Source organism: Colias eurytheme, chromosome 27 (assembly GCF_061535395.1).
Source record: "Colias eurytheme isolate Ceu_HAF_F1 chromosome 27, ilColEury1 Martin Lab GWU primary, whole genome shotgun sequence".
Taxonomy (NCBI): domain Eukaryota; kingdom Metazoa; phylum Arthropoda; class Insecta; order Lepidoptera; family Pieridae; genus Colias; species Colias eurytheme.
The window spans coordinates 4,289,131-4,305,946 of NC_143006.1; the positions used below are offsets into that span (position 1 = coordinate 4,289,131).

The window sequence follows — 16,816 nt, forward strand, 5'->3', positions numbered from 1 at the left end:
AAATGATAAACGATTTATAATCTGTATCACAAGTTTTGGTACCCGTATATTCAATGTACTCTGTGGGTAAAACGGTGCAATTTGCAAACTGCATTCATACTAGTAAATTGTCATATTTGTCAGAAAGGAAGTGTAAGCACATTGTGATTTTTTCGTCGAAAATTACAAAATCGTGTAATTTTTATATTATTCTTCATTATAATAAGTTAAAAAATCTTAGCTATTGTTGCTCCAAATGGCGAAGCTAATAATTTGAGATCGTGTTAAAATTTATGGAAAGTGCCCGTTTACAAAGCAACATACTGTGGTGAGTAAATCTTTAATTTAATGCCGTACATCGGTTTGAATACAACAGTACTTTGAGTCACATGCTCGTTTATGCGTATTGATATTATTTCGGCTAATGGTCAGTTATTTCATTTGCATACAATACATTTTCCTTATGCCTGATTATAAATCGTTTATCATTTTCGGTTTATTATGAAGTTTCAGTGTAGTTAGTACCATTGTTGAACAAAAACATTTGTTGACGTGCAGTGATAGTATTTTATTAGTTTTAGTGAAGTTTTTAGCACATATGGAGACTACTCCATTACTTAGTCATGATAGTGATGATGAGGTATGTTTTTTTTAATGTAATCTGCAAACTGTGTATTTTTATACATTCTATTCGTTAAAAAAATGTACGAAAATATTAGTAGTAGTATCCTGTTAGTTCGTGATACTGTAATCTTATCTTTAATTATTCGAAACTTTTTTCCTACGCATGTTTTAACTAGATTCAATCATACTTCGAAAACATTCACAGTCCAGTGAGAAGTATGTGTAGAAATGAAGAAATGCGATGTTCACCGTATCCGTACTGAACGGGAGCCTCCAGACCGTTCGGCTAATGACCGAGATCCGTTGATAAAGTCTCCGGTCGTTGTTCAGGAGGACCCTCACGATAATCAGAATTTAGTAAGGATAATGTAGTTAGCACTGTACAGTATAATAGGTTAGGCGGTCAAGCTTTTTTTGTGTGTGTACAATATTCATGAAAAATATGCATCTGTATTATATTTAGGATACAGCATCTTCCAAAATAAAAGCTTCATTTTTACTTTTGTGAAATGAATCTATTAAAGAGATTTTGATGAGTTTTGTATGTGAGAGATGTATGACGTATGTGTAATTGTAAAAAGTGTAGAACAAAAATATTTGCTGCATTCTGTCAATTTTCAGTAGGATGGTGCATGCATTGTTTTTTATCCAATACATTTACTTAAAAAATAAGGGAATCAAGCCTTATTTTTTGAATATAATTCATATAAAATACTAGCCACTAAACCAAGGAGGCATATATTATAATTTATAATAAACTATACAGTTTGACCTCAAAGAAACTTGTAAGTAAGCATCATTTTAGATGAAACAGCAAATTCCAATGCAAGCCTACAAAGCCTACAAGCCCACTGCTTGTTATTAATTTTTTGCTATCAATGTCTTTATTGACGAGGCAAAAATATTTTTACGCATGTTTAATGTTAATTGAGTGTTAAATTCAGATACTTATCTAATTCATACATTTATTTATTGTTATTTTAATTGTTCTTAAATATAAATATTTTTCTATGTACATAATATGCATGTTTATATGTATTGTTTAACTGTATGTCTCAATAAGCTTTATATTCTTAATTAAAATATTGTACACACCACAATTAAATCTTGACCAACTGTGAGATAGTCCTGCACGTTTTTTATTTTGACACAAAATTAGTTATCAATGTGTAGTTGTTTATGGTACACATTTTTTTTTCTAGGGCTATTTTTTGGAATTATTTTGGCATGCTATATTTTTAATCTGTGGTTGGTAGTTTTGTTTTGTTATTCATTAGTGGAAAATGTAGTGTACATATGGGAAATAGAAATATTAAATTAAATTTTTGGCGAATGTTAGTTATTAATAACTTATCTATAAATATTATCAAAATTAGACTTAATTACTGTACAATTTTACATATTTTAAATCATTATATTCTTAGTTTCTTTGGAATGCAGAATCTATACATTATTTTAATATCTTGTAAGTGCAAATAAAAATACCCATAATATTTTGAGGAAAAAAATGTGAAAACAAAAACCCAGTTTAAAATAATACTTCAATTTGATGCAGTAGTTGATATACTTAAGTAATAAGATAGACTGGACTGTCCAAATATTCTCGGTAATATATCACTACAAGCACCGTCATTACGAACAAGGCATTGCCAACTATTAAAGGTTCCCCTCGCTTCAACCAAACACCTGCAAAATTCTACACTCTTCCGTCTACCTGATATTTACAACAAGAAATTTTCAAGTGTTGACATATTTCATCTCTCCCGTAACAGTTTTAAAAAAGCAGTAACAGACATCACCAATTCAATAATTTCTTAGTTTACCATACACAATCTCACCACACTACACCATTATACACTACACACACAGTACACACACTCACACATCCATACCAAACATTCTATACTGGGTACGTCTTTCTCTTTTTTGTATACCATGTCAAAAAAAATATATATATATATATATATATATATATATATATATATATATATATATATATATATATATTAATTTTTTCCACTTTGTCATTGTTATAATTAATGTTAAACTACTGTCACATTAATTGTCTTATTATTGGTATTCCTTTTTATTGGCGTATTGTTTTGTTAAAGTTAATTATAAAAATTGTAATACAAATAGCTGTAAGGAATCTATGTATGTAAAAAATAAATAAATAAATAAATAAAATAAGTGCAATCAACTAAAAGCATTCCGGCTTTATACATTGGCAGAACAATAAGTAAACATAATAATTAATTGAAATTGATATTTTTCTCACAAATGGATATTGTCTTTGTATGATACTAACTGAGATTCTAATTAAGAACTTGAGTTCACTGTACAAGCATTAAGAGTGTTCAAATGGATATTAAATGTACAATCTTAATGAACACAATTGCAGCCAATTATGGTGCCCTGGTAACTGAGGATTAGATTTCAAAACTTGTATGTGGGTAGAAATTGATTTTACTGTATGAAAATATTGATTTAAACGAAAATTCCGATCCTTTAGAAATTAAAGACTTTTCAACGGATTTAAAGGTAATTTATTTATATTATTTTTCAGAAGAAACAAGAAAATCAAATGTATTAACATTTTTGATTGCCCTTATAATATAAACTATTTTATTTTCCTCTCGAGCAAAAGTGTAGATCCTATTCATAGGCCACACAGAAATTCAGTTTTAAAAGTGCTAAATGAAAGCACGAATGAAACGCTTTTTTTTAATGCGCTTTGTGAGGTCTGTACAGAGGATTGTAAATCTTTAAAGTAGATATTTTGATTATCCAAATAATGGATTTGATTTTACACCAGATATAAAATATATGTACCTATATTACTTAAAATAAAGAAGTTATTTATAAGATGCATCTACATCCTAATTTGTTACTAAAACTGTAGCAAAATCCCTTGCATGGAGATCAGATAACTGTGATTTCAGTTTAATTCCGGGTGTTGCTCCAATCCCCAAAGGGACTGTTTAAACCTTAAAAAATGCCTTCTACAGAAAAAAGAACTCGCAACAGATAACAACAGCTATTCTTCAAATGATTATCTCAAGTAAACAATGCAAATACGCTTAGTATCTCGCTATGTAAACAATGGTAGTGGTCAGGCTATTAGCGTCTCAGATAACTTGAGCCCGTCTGATTAACGTAGATTAAAAATACAGATAAAAAACTGGATTATTGACATCCCCACAACCGAGCGCGTATCTTATCTAAGTCCATTAAAGGAAATGAGACAAAATGGTCTGGTGTTCTTGGGCTTTTTTAAATGCATTCAAGTTTTTTGAATAGCAACACTGTTTCTGTTTTGTGTTTACGTGATTCGAAGTTTGAATGTTTTGGGAATTCTTTTTTTTATATTCCCGCGCTTTTTATGTGCAGTGAGTAGTGCGTTAGTTTTAAAATGAAGAAGAAATTTTATGTAAACAGACCTCCTAAAAAGGTAAGGTCACATTGCTTCATTTTTTATTTTCAAAATAAAATGTCTCGTGCTGTAAGAATCAAAAACTGCTTGTTCATTTACACATGACGCTACAATTTTCTTTTTTATCAACTATCACATAAATAACAAATTATCAACGGTTATTATTGTAGGCAGATTATAGACGCTAGATTACGTTTTACCGAGAAGTAACAATGATTAAGTTTAAATAAATTAAATATATATTTTTAGTTTTTTTATCGTAAAATATTGAAAAATATTTCAATGTATTGGTAGGGAGTTCCTAATGAAAGGTATGAGAAACAAAACCTTGGATATTTTGGTTCGTTATAAACTCTTAATATTGCATGTTGATATCGATACAGATATATACCCGCATACGAGCTCTTCCAAACTATAGTCGATCTCTGTGTTTTCTTCCAAATCCTTTTACTAATTATTATTATTAGAAATAATAAAAAACATCAATCTAACCAGTATTACAAAACGCGACAATCTAAATTAACAATAAGTACCGAAACTAGATTAACACTGTTCATAAAGGGATATTATATGTAATATGTCCCTTTGTTTCAAGATTCTAGAAATTACGATTCAAATATATCAGAACAAGGTTATTAGAAAAAAACAATACCCAACAATTACGCCCTAAACAAAGACGATAGAGTAAACCCTATAATTATTGTAGTCTACAAATTCTAGACATATAATTAATTACCAGGCCAAGGTTACCTTTAATAAGAGTACTTGCGTGCATGTGTTCTTTCTCACGGATTTACTTATTAAATTTTTTAATACCTTCGTATTTTTATTAGTTACAACTTTGTGAACAAAATATTGTAGTAAGAAGATGTATTGGCTGTGTCTAGACTCTAGATACACTTTATGAGAGCTAAATCTGTTCTTTTGCTACTTATTGATTGCCTGAATAATATATTTTTTAAATATAGTTAAATTTTGAAACTGGGTTGTTTGATTAATAATTGATTTCCTTCAAGTGTTTTATCAAAAACAGTTGTCGTGGAAAAGCATTTTAACTTGTTGTCAACTTCGAATTATTTATTGGAATTTCATAGTAAAAGGATAATCAAACATATGTAACCGCAGTTTAGCTCTCGCAGAATGTTAGAGCATCGCATAAGTAAATATTTGAGTCTCTCCTATGAGAATTCATTGAGATGTTGTGTTCGTACTAAGTAAATTTAAAGACTTGTTCCATGCTCTTAAGGCTGTGTACGCGGTCCGTGCGCTGTTTGGCTCAAATATGTGATTTTTCAAACCAGATTGTCCATCAACCACTTATCTTACAAACACATGAATTACTAATAATTTTAGGAAATTTTATTGTCTATGTAGTTAGTTAAGAGTTTTTTTCAATTAATGCAGTATTTCTGAATACCATCAAGATAACTGATCCGATGATTACTTGATTTCACTTTTAGTGTCAATTTCGAAGCTAAAAATATCTGAAATTGCTGACAGATCTAACACACAATTATTTTTAACTAACTGCAAAAATCCTTATTAAAATAGTTAGTTAAAAGATTTTTTTATTTTGGACTCCTAACTTACGAAATTTAAATCCGAACAATGTGATTTTTTTTAGAAATTATAGTCGACAAAATTATTATTTTCACCAAGATATTTGACTTTATTGAATATAATTTATACATATTGCAATAAAAGAATGTCTTACTTATAAGATAAAATTTAAAAAATCAACTAAGGTACCTCTATTATTTTTCTACAATTTTTTTTAAAGTACTATAAAACACTGCGCGCGACCCGATTAAAATCAGTCGGCAGCGAGCCTTTCCAGAGAGAGGACATGTTGCTCGGCGCTCTCCTGTGGACCTATGCTGTTCATAGTAAAAGGATAGCGCAAGCCGCGATCTATCGTAATAGATCGCGGAGTTTTTGACTTGCGTTAAATAGAATATGCTCTCTTAAGACGTACAAAATAACATAAACGTTTTCAAAGACGGATGAGTATAAAGAAATATTTAAAAGGACGCTATTTTTTTAGTTTTTTATTATTCAAAAAAGTTCCGAATCTCGCCTCGTAATAAATTTCAATTCAAAAAAAAAACGTGACTATCCTCAGAAAATCTTCCATGAATCATCTTATTGGACAACTACTGACTATTCACTAATATAAAAACGTATTTGTATGGTTACGAAGTAATTTTGGCGCCCTCGCTGTGAGCAACCCTTGAAATGCCTATTAAGCATAAAATCGGTCAAGTACGAACTAAAAATATATTTGGTGTTCTTCACCTAATAAAGCTTGAGGTTTAAGTTATGGTCAATAAATAAATCATTGTTGTATGTTATCGTATATGAAAAGTCTTTTGCTAAAATAATAGCAGTTTATGTTGTAGAAACATTAACAATTTAGAAATGGTGCCTTATTTGGTCATATATGTATTTGAGTTTTATCAAAAACGATAATACCGATGTTTAGTAGGAGACCCAGTGATAGCATTGAAAAAAAAATAACAAATAGATTCGAGGAGCTTAATGAAGTTTTAAAGATTGGGATTCCTGTTTTCTTTATTTCAATATTTTTACCACACGGTAAGGAAGAAAAATGATAATAATCTTTAGATATTTCCTGTCCCTCCCTACACAAAAGTAACCATCGAAATATAACTCACCGCAGAATATTTTAAATTCAAACGTCAAGGTTTCTACATAAAAGTAAAACGAGTCAAAATCTATTCAGCCTTTCTATGTGAATAACATAAAAGCGGATGTTTCAAAGGATAAACATAAATACATTTAATTAAGTCCCATTGAAAATTGAAATGGGATTGAACATACTGCCATTTCGCGTCTATTCATATTTATGTATTAGAGTTTTGCCTTTTGTAGCCTTGGCTCTGGTTCAACGGAGAGCCTACATAATAAACTAGCTGTGCCTCGCGGTTTTACCCGTACCGCTCCGCTCCTGGTAGTCTTAGCGTGATGATATATAGCCTATAGCCTTCCTCGATAAAGGGGCTATCTAATACCAAAATAATTTTTCAAATCGGACCAATAGTTCCTGAGATTAGCGCGTTCAAACAAACCAACAAACAAATAAACTCTGCAGCTTTATAATATTCGTATAGATTAGAGTTTTGCCTTTTGTAGTCTTGGCTCTGGTTCAACGGAGGGCCTACATAATAAATGTTAAAGTTGAGAGATGAGTGATACTCATTATGCGCGCTCGTAGCGATAGTGCTGTGCTTGATCTGAAACCGTTGATAGGCGAGTACTTGAGCGCTGGCTTTTTGGCCTTTCAGCGGGAAACTTTTGAAATGTACTTCGAATTTTAAACCGGGAGTTGAAACATAAAAATGTCCTTTGACCTAAAAAAGATGCGATGCTCTATAATAAAAATGATAAGGACTGTCTTGTGCGATGTCGCCTTCATAGATTGTAGATATGCGGATTCAGGAATATTATGTTTTAAATGACTCAATCATTTTCAGCGTTAAAATGACTATTTAATTGTTAGAATTACATTCGTGCTCTGTTAATTTCTATTCTATTTCATTTTATTAGCTTTGATTACGAGAAATAGCATGTCGTATTTGTTTACGGTCTATAAAATAACGAAACAGTGCTGTTTTCAATCTATTTTTAGTTAGAATGATATTTTTCAAGTTAATTTCACAAGAAAAATAAGCATTTCTCTCATGAAAAAACCTTCATACACTGTTTTAAAACATAACGAGTATTCGCAACTCCAGTGATACAAGCAAAGTAGCTCTCAAGTGAAACAATGATAATGATGACGAAATACATTTTATGTATTTGCAGCTATAAATATCTCAATTGTATTGCAAGCCACTACTTTTTATTAAAGTTCCACTTTGCTGACTTGTACTTTGTAATCTTGATTAAGATTTCTGAAACCGCAAGCTATCGGTAAGCGGTTAAATGTGAGGATAAATTTTATTCCAATGATTGCTCTATATTATTATCTCCGGATATTTTTTATCGACGTTTCCAAAAAAGTGAAATGGCACTCAATTCCTACTGTATGTTTTAACTACCCGCTTATCTACTCTTTTAAATGTTACGCTCTACTCAATTACCATAAATACATACCCTACAATCTTTAAAGCTAAGCCTATGTATTGTTTTCTCATATTTAGCTCTCATAACGTGATCCAAATTCATAGCAGAATACCACGAGACTAATAAATCTTTAATCAAAATTAACAAAGTGGATGATTTTGTCTTATTCACTTTATTAATTGAATTAAACTCGACCCAATGGTAAGCGACCTACAAACTATTTGACCCAAATTCAGGACACCATTCCGTTGCCGTTATCCAGATATCGAATATTTCTTGTCATTCAGTACACATTAATAATGAATCTGATTTATTCGTCTGCGATAGATAGTGGTTTAGCTGCTTATTCTTCTTTCTTGTAGGAAAATATTGAGTCAAAGATTCAATTAGAGAATTACGTAAGAGATGGATACAATTTTATTTAAATGATCTTTTGGGACTAAGCAATCATATTGAAATTAGAATTGTTTAGGTAACAATTTTCATAAGATATAGAACTAAAAAGAAATAAAAATTATTAATTACAAACATGGACGTATAAAAAAAACGGACGGAGTATCGCCTAAACATTGAGTGAAGCCTAGTAATGGCGGCGACACATCCATGTGTGTGCCATGTTGCCATGGCAACACTATGGCAACAGCTGTCCTGATGACAATGGCGGCTGTATTTTTTTCTATAAATTTTGCCGTAATAATTTTGTCATTAAAACGTAAAAGAAATAACTTTGTTCCCTGTGGAATGTAATCCCTTGTGATTTGTTATTTAAAATTGTACTGTTGCGACACCATTTAACCACGCAAGACGGCATTTTAAATATTTTTTAGTGAAACAGTGACGCAGTTAATCAGTCGGTAGTTCGCGACGTAATGGCGGCCGACTAGCTTACTATGGTGAGAGTGTGTGCGTGTTCATTGTCTTTACACGATCGCTAGCTTACTACGGTGGCTTCACGTTCTTTGTTCGTAATACGGCGTCCGTCTTTTTTTATACGTCCATGATTACAAACAAATATTTTAGAAAATAAATGACTTTGTGACATGACTTTGTGTGTGAGTAAGATAACATCCCTGCTTTATGTGGCGAGTATAAAGAAGCTATTGTATTATTGCTACAAATGGGTTATATCATCCCTTTCTCTCATGGCCGAAATCTGGGACAATACTCCCTAAAATGCTATATTATAAATCACATCAGCGGGCATGTGTATCGTGATTATGAACTTCTACTTTATTAGGCCATAAAAGTAAGGGTCGATATTCCATTAACGGAGAAGTAAGAAGTTTCTTCAGTCATTTGGATATAAATTGTCCACGAGAAAATAGTTGAACTTGGTATAGTTGTATGAGTACAAGAGAAAATGGTGAAGTCTGTGTCTAGATTAATTAGGTCGTCGGAAATATAACGGATTTTGGGTGCATTTGAATCTCTCAGATCGAAATAATTCGTAAAAAAAACTCAACGTTTATATTTTTTACTTTTTAAACATTTTCCTGGGATAAAAAAACAACTTTGAAATGTGTCGCGTCATCATCTCGATAGTATCTATTGTTTAATGAATTCTATAGGAAATAGAAGATTTCCGACAAGAAAGTGGGTTCCGAGTTAACCGTACCAAATCAATCCAATTTGAATCTTCAATCCTGTCTCGGATTTGCCTTGTTTTGGGTGGTTGATTATAGCGTCTCCCTTCTGTAACAAAATAAATTAACTGTATATTCGAAATCTATTTTGTGAACTTCTTTTTCTCGGAGGAAGTTCTATCCAATGGTATCCTGAAAAAGTATATAAAAGTATTGTTTAAAAATGAAATAGTAGTACATTTTCAAGGAACGTGTGTGATAAACAATAGTAACTATTGTAAGAATGTTTCTTTCATGTCTGAAAAGGTTGTCTCGTTGTATTGACATGTTCTTTGTAATATAATACGTTTTCACCTCAGCACTTTGCCAGGGAGGTTCAAGGGTGGTTTGTACGATGTAACATTGATTTTAACTACACTCGTAGAAGCGACTACAAGTATACAGATATTATGTTTACTTTACGTTAACACATAATATGGATTATGCTCTTTTTTTTTACATTAGGATAGGTAGACATTTGACCACAGTCCCACCTGATGGAAAGTGGTGACGCGGTCTATGGTGGTAAATCATGTCTACCTAGAAAATGCCTATGCTCTTTAAGCGTAACGACAACATCGAGAATATATTTTCGTAACTCGATACTTTCGCTTAATTAGCACTAAACTAAATCGAAATACAAATCTCTAAAATTTCTCAAATCCCGATACACACCGTTGTGATTACAATTATTATTATGATTATAATAGTACTGGGACAAATAAGTTAATACGTGTTTACAAATGAAACTAATATGCATATCCTGCCTCTATATGGTAAAAAGCTATATAAAATACTAGCGGTCCGCCCCGGCTTCGCCCGTGGTACCTACATGTTTAAACTACCCTATCTCTCAAGTTGGATCGAACTTGCACATGGTGTGCGAATTTTATTATAATCGGTTAAGTGGTTTAGGAGTCCATTGAGGACAAACATTGTGACACTAGATTTATATATACATACTAGCGGTCCGCCCCGGCTTCGCCCGTGGTACATAATTACGTTTTCTCTACATAAGAACCATCCTCGTACTTCAAGGAATATAATAAAAAAAGAATTATCGAAATCGGTTCAGCCGTTCTCGAGTTATGCGCTTACCAACACATTTTGCGATTCATTTTTATATATAAGAAGATTAAGATTATGGTAAAAAGCTTTAAAACATTCAACTTTTCAACCTAAAAACCATTGTTATCGCTGGGTCACCGTCATTCTCTTATCGATAACGGATTGAAACGCGTCTAGCGTTCACTGTCAAGTGGTTGCCTTGGGCCTTGGCGTTATAGCTGAGCTTTTAATCATGGTGTGTCACTTTGTAATGCCGGTTTTTTATGACTGAAATACTGAAAATGTAATATGTAGTATTTTATATTCAAGAGCTCGTGAACATAACAACATTTGAGTATATTCAATAGCAACTGCATAAACAACACGGACCATACAAACTTTTGTTACTTTTTCAACTCAGATGTCGAATTTTCAAAAATCATGAAAATCTTGATTCCTTATTCCTTTCCTACCGAAGAGCATGAAAATATTAGTATTAATAGGAAATAAAACAAGTAAGAAACAACAATATTAAAATTTTGTTTGCTTCAAGAGCTGCTTCAGGATGCAGAAAAAAAAGACGTCAGCAGCAATTAATTTTTACTCGTCGCTTCACTCTTAACCAAATTAGTCTTTCTAACTAATATTTTCATATACGTATTCAATTTTATTGATAGGACAATTTTGGTTAATTGTTTTAATGCAGGTCATTCAACTTGCAAGATGTGAACGACCACAATTATATTTAAATTGAATTGAATGACCTTTCCAAAATATGTATTGCATACATTTCTAATTAAAGAAAATTTGATAGAATACGATTAAAATCCCTTATTCTATATAATCACCATCACAATCTAATCTAGGTAATAGATTAAACCCTTGTCTATATGCCATAAGATTAGATAGCCAAATACGCCTAGTTATCACTATTTAATCTGTCCGCTAGACCTACAACAATAATAAAATTGACTGATTAGAATGAAAATAGGCATTTAAAAAGCTTTATGTTTTTACTTCTTCATGTTAACTGCCTATTTATCTTAAAGATGGTGTCAACAGAAGAAACGTTGTTATAGCAATTTATGCAAATTATTCAGCTTTGTGTTCTAGCTTGTATGCCCTTGGAAATGTATAAATAATGGCCGCATTATAATTGTTAATTCTGTAACAAAGTTCGCGTCCTTCGAAAAGGTTAGAAAAATATTTCTATTCTATGTCTATAGAATTTCATTAAGTATTATATAATTTGATCAATGGAGCGGATTTTTTTAAATGAATTAAGCTGACAGATCAAACTTACGATTCTTTTGGCTTAAAATATAGCTGATATAAAACCCACCATAGATTTGACTATCATAAAGTTTTCGTCTGCGTAATAACTGCGTCTGGGAATACCCAATAATCTAATTTGAAGAGATGAACGTATAAAACGATAAATTATACAGCTGTTGCTAAATACCTACAGATACAAAGAAAACCCTTAAAACAGATAGAATGCAAACAAAGGAGGTCATGTTGCTACAAAGCAATCGCAGAGCAGATAACAAAAACATAAAACGCAAGCATAACATTGTAACCAACTTTTACAGATTTATCTGTATGCAATATTATGAGAATGCACAAGTGATCAAAATACTAAATATGTAGTAATAAAATTACGAAGCTTGTCTTATCCCAACCAACAAATCGTTGCTCTACAGGGTGTCCCAAAAAGTAGTGATATACTGAAGCTGGGAGGTAGAGGACTTAGAGGGCTATCCGAATCACCCCCATGTGTGTTATGCGATTTTTCGTATTTTCGGAGTTATTACATTTTTTTCAATTTTTCATCTATCGCCGAGTACGATGAGATTTTTATTTATGGTGACGTGAATTATTGCGCTAGATGCTTGTTTTTTTTTGTGTGCTAAGCTGAAAGATAGGCCAATTCAGTATGGTAACATTTACTATCGTTAGATCTTCGAATGGAATAAAAAAAAGAATTAAATGCTATGAAAGATAAAATTACCCAGTATGTTCATAACTTCAAGGGCCCATAAAAAAATAAAATCACATAAAAAAGGTTTTCCATTTGGCTTTTAAAAACTTGCTCTATCGATCAGGTAGCTACCCTAAAAATTTCATTTTATTATTCTGAAGGCTTCAATCGAAAAATTGAAATCTAAATGTGGTAAGTGCAAAATTTTTATTAACATGATGATTATTAAAACCAATAAATAGGTGTTTAAAAATGAATTTTTTTTAAATAGCCCCGCTGTTGCTCAATGCAAGTGCGACATCACCGTAAAAAGTTGTCTTTTTAATGTCTGAATGCTCTTTTATCATTTTTAATGGTTTCTTCTGCTACTATGAATTTCCGGGTTATTTCGTCCAAATTGTGGCAGTCTCTCGTCTTTGTAGTATCCCCACGGAAAAAATTCAATAGGGTTTATGTCCGGAGACCGTGGAGGCCAGGCTAAAGGGCAAAAATACCCTGAAAGATGGATTGGTCGTTGCAGCCTGCGCATGCGCCGGTGACGCCTGCTTTAAAGCCTGGCCTCCACGGTCCCTCGAATAAACCCCATTGATTTTTTTTCAATGGGGATACTAAAAAGACCTCGGCTACTTGAGAGAATGCCCCAATTTGGACGAAATAACCCGGAAATTCATAGTAGCAGAAGAAACCATTAAAAATGATAAAAAAGCATTCAGACATTTAAAAGACAACTTTTTACGGTGATGTCGCACTTGCACTGAGCAACAGCGGGGCTATTTAAAAAAATTCTGGTAATTAAACACCTATTTATTGGTTTTAATGATCATCATGTTAATAAAAATTTTGCACTTACCACATTTAGATTTCAATTTTTCGATTGAAGCCTTCAGAATAATAAAATTAGGGATGTAACGATACCGATACCGATACCGATATATCGGCCGATATAATCGGCAAGCCGATATATCGGTATCGCCGATAATAAAACAACCGATACCGATATCAAACAATTCAAAAAACCGCGCCCAATGAACGATGCGGGAGGCCGCCCGTGCGCACTTTGTTTTCTGAAAAAACTCTACCAATAGTAAACTTTTATTAGGTACTGATTGTATGTGTATTACTTAAAGAATAACTGACTTTGTAAAATAATAATACTAAAATAAATGGTTTTGTTGTTTTTTGATTTGGCATTTTTATTTAAAAGAATACGATTAACAGTTGAGTCTCTGTTAAATGTTGGTAACTTTTTATGCATAATTCACTATTTATTTTTCTACCAAGCCATCGATATCGGTATCGGTATCGGTATCGCCGATACATTACTACAAATATCGGTATCGGTATCGTATCGGCAAAATCATGTATCGTTACATCCCTAAATAAAATGAAATTTTTATGGTGGCTACCTGATCGATAGAGCAAGTTTTTAAAAGCCAAATGGAAAACCTTTTTTATGTGATTTTATTTTTTTATGGGCCCTTGAAGTTATGAACATACTGGGTAATTTTATCTTTCTTGGCATTTAATTCTTTTTTTTATTCCATTCGAAGATCTAACGATAGTAAATGTTACCATACTGAATTGGCCTATCTTTCAGCTTAGCACACAAAAAAAATCAAGCATCTAGCGCAATAATTCACGTCACCATAAATAAAAATCTCATCGTACTCGGCGATAGATGAAAAATTGAAAAAAATGTAATAACTCCGAAAATACGAAAAATCGCATAACACACATGGGGGTGATTCGGATAGCCCTCTTGGTCCTCTACCTCCCAGCTTCCGTTCATCACTACTTTTTGGGACACCCTGTATAGAAGGGATAAGAACGTTTCAGAGGTGCTAACTGGTAGTTCTATAAGGGTGATAAGAACGTTGTATAAACCCCAAAGTGGCGCATTTATAAAGCCATTTGATGGTATTGTGTTGCTGTAGCAGCAACTCAGATGCCAATTGGACCTATAGAAGAGTACACTTATAGAATCGCGATGCTGTTATAGAGCGAAGTAGTGATATAAAAGGAACCGCGATGCTGTTACAGCGCGAAGTTATGTTTTAAGAGTAACCGCAAATCTTTTGTAGCACGAAGTTGCGATGTACAAGTCACTGCGACGCTATAATTATAATACAAAATGGTAAATCGTGTACCAATTGATAATACGAGTAAATGTCTATAGGAACCATCATCGTGGTGTCGAGTATTAATTTTTGTAACACTGTTAATTATGTTAGATACATAAACTGACTTGTGAATGAAATTTTACTGATAGATTATATGCATAATTACGCTGTTTTTTTCATGCCCCCCTCGAATTATTGAGTTTGAAGTAATTAAAAAACTAATTTTACACCAAATTGTTGTATAGGATGCCAAATAGCATCTCCGTGGCTGTTATACATCCGCAAACGAACGTAGTTTTGAGAACTGTCATGCCATATACTGGATTAAATTAGTAGGGTTCCCTGATGTAAATAGAAAACCCATAACATGTTTTATTTTGTATTTTTTAGTGTAAATTCCGATTTTTAGATTCCGATCCCGAAGTGTCAAGCAAAATACTAGTGTCTGAATGGTCTGCTTCTGAATTATCACAAACCACATGATGGCTGTTAACTTGGTTTTGTTCATAGGATGTAACAGATTCTACGGAATCATTGTCCGTATTCGAAGCCTCACCTTGAATTTGTCTGGTGACAATCGTTACTGAAGCTACGATTTTTTTAAATTCATTCAATCCATGATTATTAAATAGAACCCTTCAATTATTTACGAGACGGTGCTGACAATATGGCAGGTTTTTGTTGTTTTAAAGTGAAAGAAACTCTCTTATAGGCCGTATATCTCTCGTAAGTGTCGCATTTTACTACATTAATACGCCGTTTTTGTTACATAACAGAGTTATTAACTCTTTAATACAGTAAATCAGTCCTATAACTCTGAACACTCAGCTATTAAACCACTGCGTTATAATGGGCAGAAAAACACTAATATAATTCAATTAGGTTACAAAGAAGTGATATAAAACTCGGATATATCACCTAATTGCTCTATTATGGAGTTTCAGCAACCATGAAGATTCACAGTGCTATAATAGTAATAAGGAAAACCATTACAACACTAAATTGTCCTATTGTAGATTTTTTTACGCCTCTATAGGCATGGGTCTATAAAGGTTACCCTAGAATCGTTTATTGCACTAATTTGCTGTAAAAAAGAGACCACCAGCGCTGTTATGTGATAATATCGTCCTGTTATTGCTGTACCAAAATCTGGATAAGAGCTGCTCTATAAACGCCGTATAAAATAGTGATATAAACGTTTACATCACCTTGTTATGGGACAAAATTGCTGTGTATGATTATAGAGCAAAATCATCTCATTAAACGCTATTATACAACAAGCTTGTCACCGCGACACTGTTATACGTCATTTAAAAAGCTTTTTAGTGATGTAAGTTATTGTTATAGGACATCTTTGCTGGTTGGGATATTTTAATAGTTATATGAAAATAAAACCGTGTACAAAGAGGTCTTCATCAGTCGTGGGAACTGTTTTAACAAAACAAAATATAATATGTATAGTGTTAAATTAAATCTGTACAAAAATGTGGACAACATCAGTTCGGAGCGAGATCGCTCCGTCAATCCGTAGTCCGTACCAAATATTGTCTTATCCGTTTGTCCTAAATCCTTGACTATTTGTGTAAACTTTAACATGTGCTTCTGAATATGTTTAATGAAACTACAATATTGACTACATCGCTTCTATAATAAAAATCGATATTGAAGGTTATACGTTTTTAAAGGTTACTCTGCCCACGCAATAAGTTACCAATAATTGGAGAAAGAGAAATTATGACTAACACAGCACTAGCATACCTATAGGGCTTTAGCATAGTACTCAATATCCATAAGTTAAACAGATATACTAAAATCCTTGCATTGTGAAGCATGTCATTATTGCTAAGCAGATAACCACTCAGGATGACGTTCAGGTCATGTTCATTATTCTTTTAAACATAATGACTGAATACATTTATGTTAA

The 16,816-nt window shown here is 32.4% G+C and overlaps 1 protein-coding gene across 3 annotated transcripts in view; it reads left to right on the forward strand.

Annotated features, from left to right (window-relative positions):
- Window positions 1–99: 99 nt before the first annotated feature.
- The window catches only part of LOC149896861 (deubiquitinase DESI2), a 29,399-nt gene continuing 12,682 nt past the window's right edge, over window positions 100–16,816 (forward strand). The window contains exons 1-2 of one of the 3 annotated variants that reach the window (XM_090117121.1): window positions 100–307; window positions 809–960. In XM_090117121.1, coding sequence (XP_089973247.1) covers window positions 832–960 — 129 coding nt within the window. In that variant the 5' untranslated portion in view covers window positions 100–307; window positions 809–831. Of the gene's footprint in view, window positions 308–399; window positions 620–808; window positions 961–16,816 lie in introns of those variants that run through there. The other 2 variants (XM_090117123.1, XM_090117122.1) reach the window with 2 other exon arrangements.